Source organism: Alternaria triticimaculans (assembly GCF_023758025.1).
Source record: "Alternaria triticimaculans strain BMP 0046 chromosome Unknown scaffold_3, whole genome shotgun sequence".
NCBI lineage: Eukaryota > Fungi > Ascomycota > Dothideomycetes > Pleosporales > Pleosporaceae > Alternaria > Alternaria triticimaculans.
Window position 1 is genome coordinate 1,173,632 of NW_026055960.1, and position 19,328 is coordinate 1,192,959.

General features: G+C 52.2%; 6 protein-coding genes across 6 annotated transcripts; 2 read left to right on the top strand and 4 right to left on the bottom strand.

The window, feature by feature from the left end:
* Positions 1 to 2,446: 2,446 nt before the first annotated feature.
* J4E78_003073 (uncharacterized protein) lies at positions 2,447 to 3,259 on the bottom strand (the record flags this gene model as incomplete). Its single annotated transcript, XM_049363716.1, has 3 exons — positions 2,447 to 2,624; positions 2,676 to 2,992; positions 3,041 to 3,259. The coding sequence occupies 3 exons, from the start codon at positions 3,257 to 3,259 to the stop codon at positions 2,447 to 2,449; spliced, it is 714 nt and encodes a 237-aa protein (XP_049224381.1).
* Positions 3,260 to 3,479: 220 nt separating this feature from the next.
* J4E78_003074 (uncharacterized protein) lies at positions 3,480 to 5,594 on the top strand (the record flags this gene model as incomplete). The annotated part of the gene is made up of 5 exons (XM_049363717.1): positions 3,480 to 3,608; positions 3,655 to 3,807; positions 3,858 to 4,143; positions 4,197 to 4,931; positions 4,993 to 5,594. The coding sequence occupies 5 exons, from the start codon at positions 3,480 to 3,482 to the stop codon at positions 5,592 to 5,594; spliced, it is 1,905 nt and encodes a 634-aa protein (XP_049224382.1).
* A 257-nt stretch (positions 5,595 to 5,851) lies between these two features.
* J4E78_003075 (uncharacterized protein) lies at positions 5,852 to 7,690 on the bottom strand (the record flags this gene model as incomplete). Its single annotated transcript, XM_049363718.1, has 2 exons — positions 5,852 to 7,564; positions 7,685 to 7,690. The coding sequence occupies 2 exons, from the start codon at positions 7,688 to 7,690 to the stop codon at positions 5,852 to 5,854; spliced, it is 1,719 nt and encodes a 572-aa protein (XP_049224383.1).
* A 742-nt stretch (positions 7,691 to 8,432) lies between these two features.
* Positions 8,433 to 11,774, bottom strand: J4E78_003076 (uncharacterized protein; the record flags this gene model as incomplete). The annotated part of the gene is made up of 3 exons (XM_049363719.1): positions 8,433 to 10,375; positions 10,423 to 11,688; positions 11,747 to 11,774. The coding sequence occupies 3 exons, from the start codon at positions 11,772 to 11,774 to the stop codon at positions 8,433 to 8,435; spliced, it is 3,237 nt and encodes a 1,078-aa protein (XP_049224384.1).
* A 4,479-nt stretch (positions 11,775 to 16,253) lies between these two features.
* On the top strand, positions 16,254 to 17,480 carry J4E78_003077 (uncharacterized protein; the record flags this gene model as incomplete). Its single annotated transcript, XM_049363720.1, has 1 exon — positions 16,254 to 17,480. The coding sequence occupies one exon, from the start codon at positions 16,254 to 16,256 to the stop codon at positions 17,478 to 17,480; it is 1,227 nt and encodes a 408-aa protein (XP_049224385.1).
* A 90-nt stretch (positions 17,481 to 17,570) lies between these two features.
* J4E78_003078 (uncharacterized protein) lies at positions 17,571 to 19,097 on the bottom strand (the record flags this gene model as incomplete). The annotated part of the gene is made up of 1 exon (XM_049363721.1): positions 17,571 to 19,097. One exon carries the CDS (start codon positions 19,095 to 19,097, stop codon positions 17,571 to 17,573), a length of 1,527 nt encoding a protein of 508 aa, XP_049224386.1.
* Between the last annotated feature and the right edge of the window lie 231 nt (positions 19,098 to 19,328).

Below are 19,328 nucleotides of genomic sequence, written 5' to 3' on the forward strand. Positions count from 1 at the left end.
TGCTATAGCGAATGTAGTACATGCGGCGGTGTTGTTGCAGACTTCGCAGGTAGTGCGCACTGCATATCGCGACAGTATCTCAGACGAAGACGACGAGCGGATGTGGTGCCTGTTGCTTCCAACGAAGGCGATGATCTGTTGTTCAGGAGTTGAGGACGCGAGAGGTGCGCGGCCTTTCGGGCCGATTTCGGCATAGATCAGCGCGCGAGCTGCACTCCAAGGTGGGCGGCGATGCTTCTGCATCCGCATCCCGCCCCCACCTCTGCACACTAGAGAAGCTCCATGCATGGAGCACCGAAGACCACGCGATGCTCTCTCATGCGATCGTTGTCGCGCGAAGAAGCTAAAGTGCTCGAAAGATGCGCCAATATGCACTTCCTGCGCCCATAGCGGCTCGCACTGCCATTACAGTGGCAAAGTCGCTAGATCACCCTTGACACGGGCATACCTCACGGGTGTAGAGAAGCGACTGCACAGTCTGGAGTCTCTGGTCACGCAGTTACTACCCGGAGTTGATATTGAAGACTTGTTATCAGCTCCAAACGTGGCTGGCTCTGCGCGATCCGTCATCATCCAGTCTCAGACGCCAGAAGTAGCACCAAGCCCCCAGGGCAGCACCCACTCAAGCACACATGAGCCTGCGTTACCTGAAGCTGTACCCAACAATGTCGATGGCTTCAATTGGCAAGAAGAAGACGTCAATGTCGATGGGCTGACTGATGGCATGGCAGCCCTGTCAGTCGAGCCTACTGGTGTAGGTTATTTGGGTCAGTTGCTTCACTCGAAGAGCAAAACGCGTGACTGAAACTATCTAGGCTCGACTTCTGGTGTCGTTTTCCTTCGATGTTTGCTTGACTGGGCCGGCTTTCTGCACCAGTCAGTTCCCCGGCCTCAACAGAGCGTGGCGACTCCATCCGCTTCCTTTCGAAATGTATTGGCATCATCGCACATTTCGCATGCAGCTCTCACAACACAACTGTCGTCGAGCTTGATTGATGCCTACTTTGCCAACTACCACGTAGTCTATCCATTCGTTCACGAAGCAACATTCCGAGCGCAGTACCATGAAGTCGTCCCGCGGCCCTCAAAGAAGTCGTGGAACATGCTTTCTCATGCGATCATAGCACTTGGTGCGTGGTCGTTGAACAACGATCAAATTGGACTGGAAGACTACCTGTACCGTCGGGCGTTGACCTTGGGTCAGGAAGAGTCTGTGTTTGAAGCTGCCAGCCTGACCTCTGTACAAGCACTCATACTTCTGAGCAACCTTAGCCAGAAGCGCAATAGCCCAAACACAGGATGGAATCTGTTGGGCCTCGGCGTTCGCACAGCGCTGAGTCTAGCCCTCCACAGAGAACTTCCTCACTGGAACATCACCCTGATCGAGCGCGAGACGAGACGTAGAGTATGGTGGGGTCTCTACATCTTCGATAGTGGAGCTTCGACGACATTCGGTCGCGCTATCATGTTGCCTGACCAAGAGACTATGGATGTTCACCCTGTGCTGAACATCCACGACGAGGTATGACCGTCCAGCGAAGTTTGTATAGTCCTTGCGAAACTGACCCATGCTAGTCACTTACACCACAAACAACAACGCTACCTACTGAGGTTGACGAACCGACTATATACTCCTCTCTCAGAGTGCAGAGTAGTTTTCACCTACAGACGAACCACATCTCAAACAAACTACTAGCCGAACCCGGGCTCTCTGCGGAGGCCGCGCTCGCTTTGAACGCTTCCATGGATGCTTGGACACACACAGTTCCGACATATTTCCAGCTTTCGCATGCGCCCAGATCGACGGCTCCATGGTACTCATTTGCCCGCTCTCGGCTGTGGTGGAGGTTCTGGAATCTCAAGATCATCATATTCCGACAGATCTTGTTGCGCCGAGCCATCTCCGAGCGAGGTCAGATCCCAGACCTAGCCATGCAGTCAAGCCAAGAGGACTGTAAGCGAATATGTCTTGAAGCCGCGCATTCTACAGTGGTTTCGATACATCAATATGCAACACAGGACTTGAACAGACTGGAGGGGTGGTACGCGACGTAAGTACTTGAATTGGACCCGAAATGAACACATATGCTAATGCAGTTACAGGTACTTCCTTTTCCACGCGGCACTAGTAATAACCCTTTGCATCATCAGCTTCCCTCGCGCTGATGAGACTGCAATCTGGTACGACGATGTTCGCTTGGCCCGAACCACCTTCCGCGAACGGCTTGTTGGGGATTCGCTGTCAGCCCGCTGCGTGGCCATCCTTGACCAAGTGGTGTCTGACGGCGAGTTGGACTCAGGTACACTGCAGGATCTGGAGCTGGATAAAGACGCCTTGAGTACGTTTCCATGGTCCGTTGAGTCCAATGAGTTATTCAACTCCTTCGATTGGGATTTTACTACGTCCGGTTTCTAACCTCGGGCGCAATCTTAATGGCACGATACCTCAATTCTCGATGATGACATCCGGTTTTACCATCATGGATCGTATCAGTTCGCCGTTTGGAATGTCATTCTCCTCTGCTCGTGCGATTGCAGCTGACATCGACGTCTCGATCCCAGCAGCAAGGTGACGTTGTGCTAACCTATCACGAACTGTGTCTACAGGCGCGTCGACAAACCATCTACAGAATGTCAGTACCAACCTGCCAGGCGATAATATGACCATGACCAACCTTTCATCGCACATCTCTGCAATCTGATCCCATGGATCTTGTTTCAAAAGTGTGTAGTTGCCCTCAACAATAACGAGTCGAGTACGAGAAGAGACCTTGATAGCGTCTTGCACGGGGTCCTTGGCAGCATGGTCGAAGCCGGGTGCAGGAATACAGATGTCGGCTTCGCCATCCTTGGTGACGGGAGCTTCTTTGAGTGTCTTGACAAGCGTCACACACCCCTTCGCGTCAAATGTAAACGGCGCTCCACGTCTTTTGAACGCTACTTCGGCATCATCGAAAGTCGACAGGATTTCTCGAGTGTAGTGGAAGCCGTCCTAGTGCTCGTCAGAGATGTGGCATCGCGGGTTTCGGTTGGCTCCTACCATCGGTACAACAGCAACATCTTTGATGCCTCGTGCAGCAAGCTCGGAGGCGAGCGCATCAGACACCGTTGACTTTCCCGCGCCTGGCACGCCCGCAAGAGCAACAAGCATGCGATGACCGGGATTGGTCGCTTGGCGAGACAGAAGGTTTTCCGTGCGCTTGGCCACATCGAGTATGGATGCACGCAAGGCGTCCACCTTTGATTCGGCTGGCATCATCGGCGACTCTGAAATAGCAGACACGAAATTTTTAATGAGGTATGAAGATGTATGGGATGTTCGGGTTAAGAGACTCGCATGAGGTGAGCAGTGTTACAGTACTGCATGCGACGAGCTATGATCTAAAGATCACGTTGGCGTTGTGGAGTCGGACGACAGCTGTCCGAGCATAAGTCATGTTGGAGCCCCAGTTCCCACAACTGAATCAGGCAACTTTACCATGCGGGGAACCCGCATGGCACTTACGACTAAAGGCGTAGACGTATGGAGAATCGTGGAGTCGGACGACAGTGCTCCGAATGTGTCGGACCCCAGCTACGATCGTGAAGTTCTCACGCGATCGGCAAAGGTATATAAGCACGCGACACTACCATTACTAGGCTGCCTACTCATAGCTGATCCCAACCTTCGGAGCCGGCATTGGCATATCCACAAAGAAGACGGCCAGCATGTCTTCAATTCAGGATGTTACCGCCGCTGGAGCTGCGCCAAAAATTGGTGTCTACAAGGAGCTCAGACAAAATCCATATCTCCTGGGTCTATCCGCTGTAAGTCGATCCCAGGCCTGATCTACCTCAGCCTCAACTGACATGCATAGTTCGCCTCGTTGGGCGGTTTCCTCTTCGGTTATGATCAAGGTGTCGTCTCTGGAGTGCTGACCATGGAGTCTTTCGCGGCATCCTTCCCGAGAATCTCTACAGACAGCTCCTTCAAAGGCTGGTTCGTCTCGACATTGCTACTCGCCGCTTGGTTCGGTTCTCTCGTCAACGGACCAGTAGCCGATCGCTTCGGTCGCAAAGGATCTATCATCATAGCTGTCGTCATCTTCACCATCGGTTCTGCGCTTCAAGCTGGCGCGATCAACATCCCAATGGCTTTTGCAGGTAGGGAACTTTCAGCATGGTGTGATTGCAATCTAGACTGACAATATACACAGGCCGCGCAATCGCTGGTTTCGCCGTTGGCATGCTAACAATGATTGTACCAATGTACATGAGTGAGGTCTCAACTGCCGGTATCAGAGGCACTCTAGTCGTTCTCCAACAACTTTCCATCACACTCGGTATCCTTGTCTCCTACTGGCTCGAGTTCGGTACCCAGTACATTGGAGGCGTACGTTGCGCGCCCGACATCCCATATACTGGTGGTACTGCGACAGAGCCTGCCTTCGACCCACGAAATGACGTTGGCCCGAACGGCTGCACCGGACAGAGCGATGCTGCGTGGCGCGTTCCTTTTGCGCTCCAGATCTTCCCCGGTCTCGTTCTCGGCATTGGCATGCTCTTCTTCCCCGAATCACCTCGCTACTACTGCATGCGCGACAACGAGGAGGCTGGTGTGAGAGCGCTCGCCCGAGTTCGTCGCACCACTCCAGATGATGAGTCCCTGCAAAAGGAGTATCTCTCCATCAAAGCCGAAGTCATGTTCGAAGAACAATACAACCGCGAGAAGTTCCCAGGCAAGTCTGGAGTCTCGCTGTACCTTTCCGGATACTCGACGCTCTTTTCGACCTGGCCATCTTTCAAGCGTACGGCTATTGGTTGCTGTGTTATGTTCTTCCAACAGTTCATCGGATGTAATGCGATCATCTACTACGCCCCGACAATCTTTGGACAGCTGGGTCTTAGCGGCAAGACGACCGGCCTGCTGGCAACGGGTGTATATGGAATTGGTACGTAATCATGATCAACTAGCAGAAGCACCAAGACTTGTTGACTAACCTGATCTTCTAGTCAACACATTGTCTACTCTTCCCGCGCTCTTCCTCATCGACAAGATTGGCCGCCGCCCTCTCCTCCTCTGCGGTGCCGCTGGTACTTGCATATCCCTCTTGATTGTCGGCGGTGTCATCGGCGGTTACGGATCCACTCTCAAAGACCACCCAGCAGCTGGCTGGACGGGCATCGCGTTCATCTACATCTACGATGTCAACTTCTCGTACTCGTGGGCACCGATCGGTTGGGTCCTACCCTCGGAGATCTACAACATCGGTAACCGCTCAAAAGCCATGTCTCTGACCACCTCATCGACATGGATGTGCAACTTCATCATCGGTCTCGTCACGCCCGATATGCTGGAGACCATTGGTTTCGGCACATACATATTCTTTGCAGCGTTCGCTTTGATCGCGTTTGTCTTCACGTGGTTCTTAATCCCTGAGACCAGGGGCAAGAGCTTGGAAGAGATGGACGCTGTGTTTGGTGATAGCACTGCGCACGAGGAGAAGACGAGGCTGTACAACATTGCGCAGAGTTTGGGACTGGAAGAGGCTGAGGCTGCGGCATTCGATGAGAAGCCCATGAAGGCGCTGCAGACCGAGGTGACGAACGTATAAGAATAGTCTACATAGATGGCGGCAGTACATCAGATATCCGTTAACTATAACAGATGATGTAGACAATCATGACAAATCTTCCCATTCACGACAAAAGACAGAAGCTAAACACCGTGAAGCGTACGTTAACACTAGGTCTCCTTGTTTGCTCAATATTATCCTGACGTAGGCTGCAGGCCTGTTCATTTTCTTCTTTGTTGATCTGCTGTCCAATCCCTCATCTATAACTATCGTCCAACTGGTCAAGCGTGGTCATATCATGCTGGTTGAGAATCCTGCATTGGCTCGTCTTCATCTTCATCATCATAATAATCACTTTCTTCATACTCGTCATCCCCAAAGTCATCCTCTTCATCCTCAGAGTCGTCTTCAGAATCAGCCATCCATCCCGTCATCCGTACCTTCTTGCGTTCGTTACAAATTTGAGCTCGGCATTCCGGACAGAGATTGGAGTTCGGGGAAGAGCCATTCATCCATTTCTTGATGCAAGCGAAGTGGAGGTAGTGATCACAAGCGCTTATTTTGACACCCAATAGGCCGTGAGGCTCAAGACACACAACGCAGAGCTGGTCTTGAGGGATGTCTAGATCCCATTTTGCATGCTCTAATGGCTGTATGCAAGGTCCGTATGCCTCTAAGTAAGCCTTGCCGTAGACGCTGCGTAGGGTGTTCGTGTCGAGGTTGTTTTCATCTTCGGTGTCGTCGGCAGTGTTTTGTCCGTTGTCGCTTTGCGCGCTCTGTGCGTTTTCTGCTGATGACGCTCCAGCCGATGCAGCTACTGGCCCGTGTGGCTTTGCGAACCAAAACGCGTGTATCTCCTCGCTTTCGTAGGAGTCGTTGCCAATAGTTTGCGCCTGAGCCATATTTCGTGGAACGCCTCCGAACTCGCCCTTTCTAATGCCATCTGCTGACAGCGAAGAAGCGGCTTCGGGTATCTCTTTCCATGTTCGGAATTGTAGGCCTCCATCCCTCCACAGCCCTCTTAGCAGAGCCCTCATATTCACAGTCTGCGATTTCGACTGGATCGAGGCCCTGGCAAACTGGTTTATCATTCCTTGGTACATGCGGTCTACAATGGGCTTTTCTATGCTCAAGGCAAAAGCCTCAAGCCACAGATCATCCCAGATATCCCTGAACTTGATTTCTTTCAATGCGACTCTCGTATGGTAAGGGAGCGCCTTGATTTGATCTCCGCGAAGTGATGGAGTTGCTTGAATTATGTCTTTGAAGCGGGCGCGTGCCTGTACAAAGCCGCCGAGATAGGTCGCGTACGATGGATAGAAACATGGGTTTCTTTCCCAGATTGCGACTACGTTGAGTGTGATGTCCATTACGATATCGAGCAGGCTTGCTATAGATGCTTCGTCGCAACGGGACCACATGGTGAAAAGACGGAGCGCGGGTTGGATGGCTGTCATAGTTTGGCAGTACTCCTCCTCTCCCCGGTAGTCATGACTATCGTTGTATTTTGGTTGAGGCGTAAGAAGTTGCTGAAGCGCCGTCCTCGCCCCGGCGTGATAAGCCACTCCATCCGGTAGTCGTATCAGTGCGCACTCGACAAGCCACCTGACACCGCGAGTTACTGTCGTGTATCCTTCACCTTTGTCCCAAAGTACTTCTCCCGACATCAAGTCCGTCTGATGGGTGTACTCATCCAACACGTGCGAATACTGTCCTCGGTAGAAGATACCAGGCAGGACTCGTCTCACGGATTGCCTAGTTTGAAACTGCGGTGCCTCCCGGTCCACAAGTTCCGGTATTGTGGCGCACACATCGTCGTATCGCTGAGGGGTGGGCGTGTACACAAGGCAGTACTCATCGGCTTCGCGTTGACTGAGTATACCTGCGAAGAATCGGATGATGAGCTGGGATCCATAGGGTGCGTCTAGGAACCTCTCGATGGCGTTGGACAGTTCCAGGAATATATCGCGGTTCAGGCTCGCGATCGTCGGATTCGCAGTCTCGGTCGACTTCTTGCATCGGCGCGGTGTTTACGAGGTCGGACGTGGGATCACGGCGTTTGAGTGCGGCTGGGAAGGAAGGCAGGTGCAAAGACTGTTTTTACCGCCAAAAGCTTGGACGTAGCAAACACTCATTCGTCTAACAATGGCAGTGAAAGCAGTTCGTTCCTCTTCTCATCTCGTGTGACGTCATCTGTCAATAAACGTGTCGCCGAAATACATCATCATCAGGTTTGCGATGCCTAAGCCCGTCGTGCCCGCAGGTTGGCGGAGGGCCTTTTTTCGTGAATTCCGCTCGTGAGCGACAGCTTCAAAGCTCAAGAGATTCGTGGAGTTAATACAATCATCAAGTTTGCGACACGAAAGACACACCAAGGCGACAAAGCAGTGTATGGCGAACCCCCACAGGAGGTATATGTTTGTACACTAAATGCTAGCAGTACAACGCCGCCGCCGAAGAAAGTAAGAGCGCACTAATGCGACTAACAGGTACAAGGCTACTTGTGATACACGAGCAAGGAAAACCAAAAAGCGAGCGCTATGTCAAAGCAATCAAGAGGGGTATTAGAGACAGTAGCGAAGATATAAACCAGCCACCACCAGGGCTCCTACAAGGATACATGTTTCGCGCCGCGAGCGAGCGGATGCAGCAGGCCGGAAGAAAACAGAGATGTAAAATGGGGGATGACAAGCAAAGGTATAAAGAAGCGAACAAGAAAGTAGAACCCCAGCCCATGACCAAAAGTTCTCCGAAGATTTCGTTCCACATAATGCGTCCCACAATCCCCAGAACGCCGATTGAGGATAGAGGAAAGAGGAAATAAGCCCCTAGGGTATACTGAAAAAGCAAATAATGTAACTCACAACGAACGAGTGTCTAGAATCTCGACCCCGCCCTCAAACTCCCGTTTGCGCTTGTGCTGCGTGCGGTGCTAGCACCACTTCCAGCTCTCTTCATGCGTTTCTCCATCAGCCCATTGAGCAGACGATCTAGTTCGCCACTCAGGCCTTGCATGGTCTTTGTCTCCTCAGAGAGATAGTCCTTCATCAGTGGATGATCACGACCAACAGGTACAACCCCCGTAGTGTCGTTAATAACGACGAGCATATCCCGGATCTCGCTACCATCATCGAGGTAAGCGCGGAGCGAGGCGTCAGACCATGCAGGAAGTATTGCGCTTTCCGAGGATACGGGTGGCGAAGGTTCGCGATCCTTGGTAGGGATTGGTGCTGGTCGTGAGGGTGGAGGACCGGCCGGTTCAGATGCATGATGCGTGGGTGAGGAAGTGTTGTCAGACCTGAAAGTCGAAATCGTGTTGTTTTCTGGAATGGTTTTCATAGGGCTGTCGTCAGGCGTAGGCGTCGAAATGGGGGAGCTAGTCTCTTGGCTTGAGCTATCGGTAGACAGGCCTGGAGTGTGGTGGGATTCAGACTCTCTTTCTCTGTCGGCAACACTCTCTTTCTGTGAAGGCTGTGCGTCCGCTGCAGAGACGTGTACTGGAGACTCAGAAAGGCGTCCAGCAGACTCGGACTTCTCAGCCTCGCCTGGCTTATCCTGAGCATCAGGATCCGCGAAAGGATCGCTGCTTTCATCTGAATCGAAATCATCCAACTGCACGCGCTGCTTCGCCTTGGTAACCTTCTCGCGCTTGACCTCTCCTTCTTGTGGTGATTTCATCATACTACTGAATGGGTTTCTTGAGCCTGTAGGCGCGGATGTTGAGTCTGGCGACATGGTCTGTTCTTCTACAGAAGGCCTGTTTGCCTGATCCTGTTCGGGCGGGACTAGACGCATGGTTGACGTAGATTGTTGTGCGGCGGACTGATTGTCAGGTCCATCCGACATGGCATCTGGCTCGGCGCTCAACTCAGTCGGACTCTCGGTCTTCAAGATACCCTTCGTCTTTTGCGGTGAATCGTCTCGGTTACGTTGACTTCGATGCACCTTGGGCTTGCTCAACTGTCTCAACGGTGCTGGAGCTGTTGCCTGTTCAGCTGACGGTCGTTCTGCGAGTTCATCCGATGGTTTCGATTGCGGCGAGCTGCGGTCCATTTCTTCCGGCTTTTCGATGTCGCTGTCCACAGAGTCTTGTGCGCCCTTGCCTTTACGATCCTTGCGCTTGAAAAGCCCACTGAGCATGCCAGACTTCTTCTCTTTCTTCTTCTTATCGTCCTTGACCTTGTCCGCGAACCCGTTCTTCTCCAAACTTTCGAGACTGGGGCCGCGCTCGCGGGAGCCTGTAGTCGATGTACTGGAGTCGTCGCGAAGCAGGTTGGGAGTGAGGGTGATTTTGCGTGTCTCGGTGTTTTCGTCTTTGAAGAAAGAGTCTGTGTTGCGGAGCGTGCCATTCCGAGAGACTTTGGGGTCCAAAGGTCGATCGACCGCATCTTCGCTACCTCTTTCACGGTCATCGCTTCGTTTGGCGGAATCCTCGCTTGAGCCTCGTGCTTCACCATCAGTCTGGCCATCCTTCTTCGCGCTGTTAACCTTGAGAGGTTGCACTTCGAGGTTTTCTTCCTGTGCGGAATCGCCATCTTGTGTTGCTGCCTGCTGCTGTTGCATTTGCTTTGGCTCTGGGCCACCGAAAAGCTCACCTTCGCCCTCGTCAGATGAGTAGTCATAGTCCGAGGCTTCGACGTAGGTAGGAGGAGCGAATTGTACGGTCTTAGCGTTCCTTCGTCGCATAGCCTTCTTGAGCGGGTTCTTGGATTTCTCGGCAGTATCACCAAGCATCGTTGCGGAGAGGTCTATATTTCTGTGCTTGTTGAGGCGGGCCAGACGTTCTGTCGGTGTCTCGATGTGTTCGGCGGGCAGGTAACCTGTAAATTGAGTCAGCAAAAACTTCAGCTTAGTAACGGATGCCTACCAATGCTGTTGTCCTTGACTACTCTTACTAGCCACCAGTAGCTGTTACTGTCGTCAAGTAACACCATCGTGTCACCTTTCGTTGCGTTTGCCTGACCCTCGACGGTCGCGACAAACGTGTGCAGGGCGTAAACAAATTCGAAATCGATATCCTCTGTTTCTCGTAAGCATTCGCCTCCCCATCCTGAGTCGATAAATCTGGAATCATCAGAGAAAGAGACGTCGTTGGATGCATCATCGTTGTCTTGGTCCATGTCCTCATTCCAGGAGTCGGCATCGCTGTCGGTGGTCCAAGAGCCCTCTTCGTCTTCGGAGTGACCATCGTCGGGGGAAGGGGTGCTGCTCGTCCCTCGAGGTGGACCTGGGCCGGGTTCTAGGAACGGATCGTCCGGCGTGTCCAGAAGTGCGCGGTTGATCGGTTTCAACATGCTTTTGACCTGCTCCTCGTCCAGTTCGGAGATTAGTGATGCCTGTGAGTCTTCTCTCATCTCAATACGGCGTTCGACGGCCTTGAGTTGTCTCGTTCTCGGGCTCATACCGACCTCGATCCGTATGGTGTCGCTGTCGTCCGGTGCGTTGGTGGCCCTTGTCCAGGAATACTCACCACGATGATGCTCCGCTGACTGATATTCCGTGGGTATAGGGAATCGAAAAGAAATGGGAATCGATGTAGGTCGACCCCTTGACATAGGAGAAGTGTCGGACGCTGGGACGCTGAGTGGTCTTCGAGCGTTGGCGACAGAAATAGGAAAATGAATGGGCGTGTTCGTAAACGGGGAGGAAGAAGCGACCGTTGAGAGGAACGGCGAAGACTGCGGAGTCGTAAACTCTTGTCTTGCCGGCCAGGTCGTGGGGGAACAAGGTAAAGAATACCCACCATCGTCTATCGAGGGCGAACTCGAAATCTTGTCCATCATGTCGTCGTCCATGTCCTCCTCGACGTCGGCGTCCTGCATGTCGCCATCATCACCGTCGTTGGACGTTCCACCATTCAGCCTGACAGCCTGCTCGTCTTGCTGTGAGCCCTTGTTTCCATTGATGACAGTGCGGTCGTCGTCTGAGCCGGGATCGTCTCGTAGCGTGTTGCCAGCATCGCTCCATGCATCGTGCAGACGCGCCTCCTCTGAGGTGCGCTCCTCCTCTACATGCCGTATAGCAGCCTGCTGATGGGGCGCTGCTGGGCCAATACCGAGCGGCGCAGGGTGTTGGGGCTGCTGCGAGTGGTCTTGGGCGGTGGGCGATGATTTGTCCTGCAGGTCGATGGTGTCTACGCACTCTAGTTAGCCTGCGCACCTTCAATTGCGCACTCTCTACTGTCTGCATACCTGCTCTGATGATGTGCGGTCGCGTCATCCTAGCTCATTCCTCTCTGCGCGTGCAACGGTTGGGGATCTTCGTTCGGAGGAATGGCTAGGTGAGATGAGGCGCAATCGGTGGCTGGGTCGACTTGCGCAGGGTCACCGTAGCGCGACTCCAGTTGCCGTGGAAATACAACAATACAAAGAGCAAAGAATCGCGGACGTGGATCGATCAGGGCGTTACAGGTGTCGCATGCGTTATTTGGGCGTGTTTCGAGGAAGGAGCGGCTGTGGGTCGGGCGAGGGTGTAGCGGAGGGAGATCCGTTGGGGGACATGCGAGTCTCTGACGCGGCAGCGAGGGCGAGACGGCGGCACAGCGAGACAGCAAGAGGGCGAAGGGATGGCGATGAATGCGTCGCTGCTGACAGTGAGGGGCACGTCGTGGGCGGTGCAGTGGTGAAAGTAACGTCGTATGGCACGAGAGTGAACTGTTTCGGGGTCGCGCCTTCCCGAAGTTGTCCCTGTTCAGGTCAACTTGAAACACCTCACTTCTAGTTCCCACGCTAGCCTGTTCCTGGTCATCCCCATCGCAAAAAGGAGATGCGGCTCGGTCCTTCTATATCACCGCTTTAATGACCGCATCTGCAGCCAACTCCTGTCTGATTGCCCGTCTTGTCCTGAACGCATGATGCGTTCGCGGAGTCGTTTCCACACCGGCGACGTTATGTGGGGATCCCGGCTGCAACAACAAGCCGCCAAACACTAACTTGGAACAATGTCAAACGTCATTGACTTTGGCAGCTTGCGACAGCAACTACGCCATGTCGCACAAACTGTCTCAAATTCACGAGTTCCAGAAACATGTTTGAATGGTACAGGACAAGGTTCTTCCTATCTTCTTGCGAGCGCCAAATGGCTTGGTAGTCCTATGTATATATGAGAAGCTTGGCAGCGTCCTCTGTAGCTCTACACCATGAAGACTATATGTTCCTTGCGACGAATGTCGCAAGAAACAGGGCAGAAGGTGCTCAGTATAGGGAATAAAAGAAATGAATAGATGGTCGAACTACATTACGATGTTGCAACTCGGTATGGTATACATAGTGTACCTTTGGAAAACGACCGTGCAGCTCATACAAGAAAAGATTAAATAGGCTTGCAGACTACATTAAGATAGGAACCTGCAAACTTTGTTAACTCAAATTCGACCTAAGGGCTAGGGTGTTGAGCTTTTTTATATATTGACGTGCATATGTTTTAGAAATCATGGTGGAAACATCTTGAGTATTGTGTTTACGACGCCACGTCTAAGTATTCCTCTTAAGCTTTGAACGATATTGGCTCAACCTCTGTTGAAACTAGCTGCTGACGTGGTTTTCGAGTATCTCTTCGAAACATGAAGAGCCCTTCCAACCGCAGACGCGCATGCTGACGAACTCCAGCATATCTTTGTCGGAAATCTTTTTATTGTATGGGAGTTGACCCAGCGTCCATGCCAAGACCAAGATGTCCTCAGGATCTGACCACCCTATGAAAGATCTTGTGAATCCCAAATTATTTGCAAGCGGAGGATCTCGTTCATCTTCCCAATATCTTGCTAATGCTGGTCCGACAACAATGTATTCATCATCTTTCGACTTTCTAAGTATCAGCCCACATTCAACTGGATCTGGAAAGTGCATATCTGCGACTAGACACCAGTCACCTGATTTGGTATCTACAGGCGCGCACACACTGACGGTTGAGTTTACCCGTAACCAAACGAAGCGCCCATTCCGCTCTCGCTCCATGTAGCATGAACTTGGCCCAGACGGCCTTCGATTCCCGATACATCTACACATGAGACTGTCATCGCTGATCTGTATGCCACCCCATCTCGTTGATACTTTGGCGAATTCAGAACTGCGGTTCTCATGTTGTCGAAGGTCGGCTTCGGGAGTAACGCTCGAACGTAACGCAATGGCATCGCGTAAAGATGCTAGTTCCAAAGTGACATCGAAGAGTTTAAATAACAGAGAACACCTGTGTTCAAACATTCGACAGATGTCACCATGGGACCAAATGCTAAGACCTTGTTGAGCAACTTCAAAGTTGTCCTTGGTGTAATCCGGGGTTGGTTCCAGTCCATCTGGCCAACTTACGAGGGACAGAATACCATATAAGTTGTCTCGTACGTCCACACAATGGAAACCTTCGATACTGTACAAGACTGCAATAGGGTGTTGCTTTCGAGCAGATACGGCAAGTCGCAAACAGCCCCTGGACGGTTCTATGCTTTCGAAATGCTTGTGTTGTAGCACTAGCCATGGTTCCTTCGAGGGTCTAGATGCAGGTATCAATTTCTGCAAAACCCATTGCTTGCATCTATCTCTTCGTTTGCAGGAAACGGTGAATAATTCCATCCAGTATTCGAGAAGCCCGTCTAGGGCCCGAAAATACTCGCCCGGCACTACATCTGACCCACAGCAGTATGACATTTCAGTGGCTAGATGCAGCTCCTGTAAGATCCATACGCGTGTGAAATAAGGCCTCTGTAAGAATGAGATGAAAGCTTTGCTCATTCGTGTTGGTTCCAAGATATGCATAGTAAAGAGACATCGTAACTGCCTGCGCACATGCCTAACAATCGGATTGCCTAACCGGGTACGAACACTAATCGCGAACGTTTCATACAACTCAAACGATTGGCCCCATTTGTTGATCATCTCGAGAATGGGCCGCTGCTGATCAACAGTTGCCATCAAATACTCGCTATCGTCTGCATGTGGCCCAACACACGCGAATACGTGCTTCGCTCCTGAATAGATCTTGCCCATAATGCCGACTTGGTGATTCCTCTCTTGTGTGTTCGTCTGCGCAATACAAATGGCGTCAACCCAGTAATAACGACTAGCTTTCGTCGCAAAAGCTTGCTGAAGCACGTATTCGCAGTTCCGACGTACAGCCAGCGGCTTGCCGTTGACAGTGATCTCGACCGTGTCAGCTGGGTCGCCCCAGGTGTACGATATCGCGTAGTAGGACGGTGCATCGTCGATCAGCCATGATGATATTTCGCATTCGACGTGCTGGCCAAAGTCGCCACGGAGGATGTGTAGTAGGCGGAAATGGGTGGTAGAGTCGTGAAGCGGGTCGTGCTCGAACGCGGAGGATGGGGTTTCGCTGGTCATGCTCGCGCGTAGTTGGGAAGCTGCGAAGTTTCGGGGAAGGTGCGCGACATGCGCGACTTTAACGTACAGAAGGGCGCTTGACGAAGACGTTATGTGTTCTTGTCCCTGGTCTATTGTGAAGATGGAGATGAACAGACCACCGTCGAAAGGCTGAAGTGCTGCCTACACACCGATGCCCTCAGGCTGAGCTGATCCCCAGCCGCAGTCAGCCATGCCGAGGCTATGCGGCAGCATCTCACGTCTCGCATCCTCAACCTCCAACAACATTTTTACCTTCCACACGTCACCCTTCGTGAACTAGACGGCCTCTCGCTTCAACTGCGCTAAATCGTCCGATGCAGCTTCGATACTTGGGTAGGGTCGGAATCGCGTGCGGATCCCAGATTCGCCGTCGTCCAGACTTACTCAAGGATTTGGGGATTTCCTCCGCACAAGAAAAGATGATTGCGACAGAAGTAACGATCAATGCCATGATGCTCCGTTCCTTGACGGAGAAGAGTTGCTAGACGCCGACAAGTTGTAGGCCCGCCGACGAAGGAAGGCCATCGCGACGGGAGTTCCGACCTTACACTTGCAAGGCTGGCGCCAACACTACGAGGTGCCGACGAGCTCCGTTCTGTCGTTGCAGACGTGAACGATGTTGCCATCGTGAAAGATCAATCGCACGCATCAGGTCCAAGGTGTAAGAAAGAAAATGACGGTGCGCAGCTCAAGTTCGTGCATTAAGAAAGAATGCGTGGTCTGTACGATGACACCTGAACAAGCGGATCCTGCGGAGATTTGTTCTCACGGATATTCTTCGGCTTATGGACTCTGTCACCGTATTACGTAGCGATGGCACCTTCGCACTAGCTTTCCCGGACACTCTTTGAACTCAGTCATATTCTGTAGAGAGCATCTTCGTTGTTTCATCCTCTGCGTGCTTCACACACGTCATAAACCCGCTCAAAACTCCCTTCCAATTCCCATCCAGCCCTAACCGTACTAAACGGCCCACGTTTGTGGATCTCTCCGGGCCGAAGGGCGAGAGCTAGTCCTCGTACAGCCCATGCGTGCCCCTTTCCGGACAGTGCACATCGGCCCGTGAGCCTCATCTAGCTTTGAAGTCTTCCAGAAGACCACTTTTGTTAATTTTAGAACACGACCGTCATCTTCGGTCTTCAGGCTTGAATGTCAATGGACAGAACCGTTGAAACTTCGTGTGGGTATCCTTGTAAATACGATGTTCATGCTGTATTACTGAGTAGCGCGAGCGCAGGTACTAATATATACCTCCGTCATGCCGCCTAGTACTACCTCCTTCAATCAAGAGCATCTCATCTCTTGACACTCACAACACTGTCTCACCGTCTCACCATCCTTCACCATGGTAGCCCAAATGAAGAAGCTCCTGGCCGTCGCCACCACCGTCTCGGCATCCGTTCTTGAACTGCCCGTCGTCATCGACAACAGCTATGCCAGCGTCAAATTCGAAATCGGAACACCCCCGAAGGAACACCGGTTGTTGTTCGACACCGGGTCATCAACGCTGTTCGTCGTGAACACCGACTGCACCGAGGAATCTTGCCCAGACGGCAGGGTCACGTCATACGTTCGAGAGAAATACAACGCATCTGCCTCTTCCACATCTGTCGACCTCAACATCCCCGCGGCGATTCCATACCTCGGCGGCGACGTTGCCGGCGATACTATCCAGGACGTTTTCAGCACTCTAGACGGTAGCGTAGAGTGGAACCAGACTTTCCTGTCTGCCAACCAGAGCAGCTGGCGTTTCATCACTGCCGATGGTTTCCTCGGCCTCGGCTTCTCCTCAATCGCGGAAAAGAACACGTCGACCCTGGTCGAGACATTGTTGTGGGACGGAAAGCTGGACGCACCCCGTTTCAGTCTATTCTACGGGACGAACTTTGAGGATGCGGGTAACGGTACGCAAGACGGTGTGCTAACCGTCGGCGGCAGCCATGAGGACAAGTACGTAGATGGCGAGATTGTCTCCACACCCCTGAGGAAAGAGGACCCATACCAGCTCTGGCGTGCGCCGCTAAGGAGCGTCAACGTACTCGTTGCGGAGAACGTATCGGAAACAAACGCAACTATTGAGATACACAACGGTCACCTTCCCACCACTGTCGTGTCGAACGGTGGTGAGCCAGACGCCAACGTAACATGGTCAATCTACCAAGGTGGAGCGGTTTTCGATACTGGATCTGGACGTGTCTCCTTTCCGAGCGACATCATCGACGCCATGTACTTCAACCTCGGCTGGAACTACACCAAGCTCACCAACCACGGCGAAGAGATCATGGAGTGTAAGCACCTGAACGCTTCGTGGGCCATTACTGTGACACTTGGCGAGGGCGCCCGAGAGGACGATGTCTCATTCACCCTTCGAGGCGACGAGTTCCTCTTGCCGGGCCACCAATGTATGCCGCCATTTGACAGCAGCGAGAGCGAAGGTTTCGCGTTGATCGGCGCTCCGTTCCTGCGAAGACATTACTCCGTCTTCGACTTTGGTGCTGACAAGGTCGAGGACTATCAGCCGACCATTGGTTTCGGAAGGTTGAAGAAGGAGTACGATTTCATGTATTTGTGATCACGGGTCATGCACCTTTGTTCTGTTCTTTGTAAATATACGTAGTTTGCTGCAACATGGGATCCAGATGCGCTCGCGCAATAACATATATCAAAGCTTCCTGTCTACTTCCTTTATCTCCAAATGGGGTCGCCCAGTACCTCTCGCAACTCGCATGTGCAACGTGAGAACTTTTGAATCGGGTTTGATCTTTTCAATCTTTTGCATTCTCGCGTCGCCCATTGTATCGAAGTAGCGGAGCTCTTCAAGGTTGTCCCGGTAATGCTTGTGGAACTTCTTCTGTATGTTGGTCCACTGGTCCCCGACTACTACCGTAGCCGACCAATGACCGTTCCTGAAGAAAAACACGAATGCGAATATGGGATACGCGTCTTTCTTGAACTCCATGTAGCCTATGATGGCGCCCGTGTGTGTTGCGTGCAGCCATTTTGCAGCCGGATCCCATATGCCACGAGGTTCGACTCGACTGACATGCACACCGGCGGGCTTCTCTACGCGCATGACCTTTTCCATGATCGTCGAAGCTTGCGGACCCGTCAACGACTTGACCGCAGTAAACTCAGTGTAAGTCACTTCAGTTTTGACCCTAGGGCACTCTTGAGGCAGCGCGCGAACGAACAGATCCGGCCCGACTCTCCTAAGGTAAATTCCAACAGGTCTGCCGACCGCGCCCAGCGAATGTTTCACTGGTAGTATAGCAAGTCCAGTATCGTGATCCCAGGCGAGTCCTAGTTTCAGTCGGATGCCACGGTTTGTCATGTAAAAGTCTCGTGGTTTGACAGCCGGTTCCGGGGTGATTGATCGCATTTGTCGGAAACAGCTTGGAGAAGGAGCAAGGAGACCTGACAGCTTGTGATACGAGAAGGCATCATTCCAAAGGAAGAGCGAGTCATCGGCAGTTTCGCTGAGTATGTGTTCCTGCAACCGGATGAACGCTTTTGACCCTTCTCCGTAGAGCATTGCCATGTTGATGTCGAATATTCCCATGAGACTATAGGCAATGTCTTCTTCCCTAGTAGTCTTGCGCGTAGACGCCCACGAGAACCTCTGAGCAACAGGTACTTCGCTTAGCTCCATCTGGTGTTTGAGAATATCGTCCGGAATGCCTGTGATTTCCGTGATCTGATCCGCTAAGCTCGCCTTGGTACCCCTAAACTCCCAATTTTGATCGAAGAAGACGACGTTCTTCGGCGCAATAAGCTCTTGGAGCGTCCAGCCACGACGGAACCATTTCGATGACTTGAAAGAGAAGGCGGTGTGATCAATGTCGAATAGATAGGCGAAGCACACTGAGGCTTCTTTATAGTACCTGAACATGGAGTTGATTGCCTCGCTGAGCTCTGCGCTACTGGACTTGTTTATGCAGCACGTATCGCACCATGCATACTTGAGTTTGTGTCGGGATGAAGAAGCCATCTTGCACGTCTCCACGATCTTCTTGTACCCAGGCTTCGAGAGTGTTGTTTCTGGACGGTCTTGCGGCGGCACTAGCATTTCTTCGTAAGTCACCTCATCTATGGTGCGACCCCACACATGTGATAAGATGGCATATTTCTGATCCGGATCTGCATGATCCCGAACGTGGAGGGCTAGTGTCGTAGTGTCGATAAAGATCATGATTGAGTGTATATGTAGAGTAAGATGCGTTCGAGGATTCAAAGCGCTGATGACTTTCCAAGCATCCTTGGGGGCGGGGAGGCGAGTTTGTCGGATTTCGACCCCGCCGCAACAGGTGCGGCTGAGGCTACATCTGTCCTCTAGCGTCTCGCGATATGCATCATGCCGTGTATGTCAGCTTATGTCAGCGGTACATATTGCTGATGAAATCTGATTCGTACTCCTTGTCGT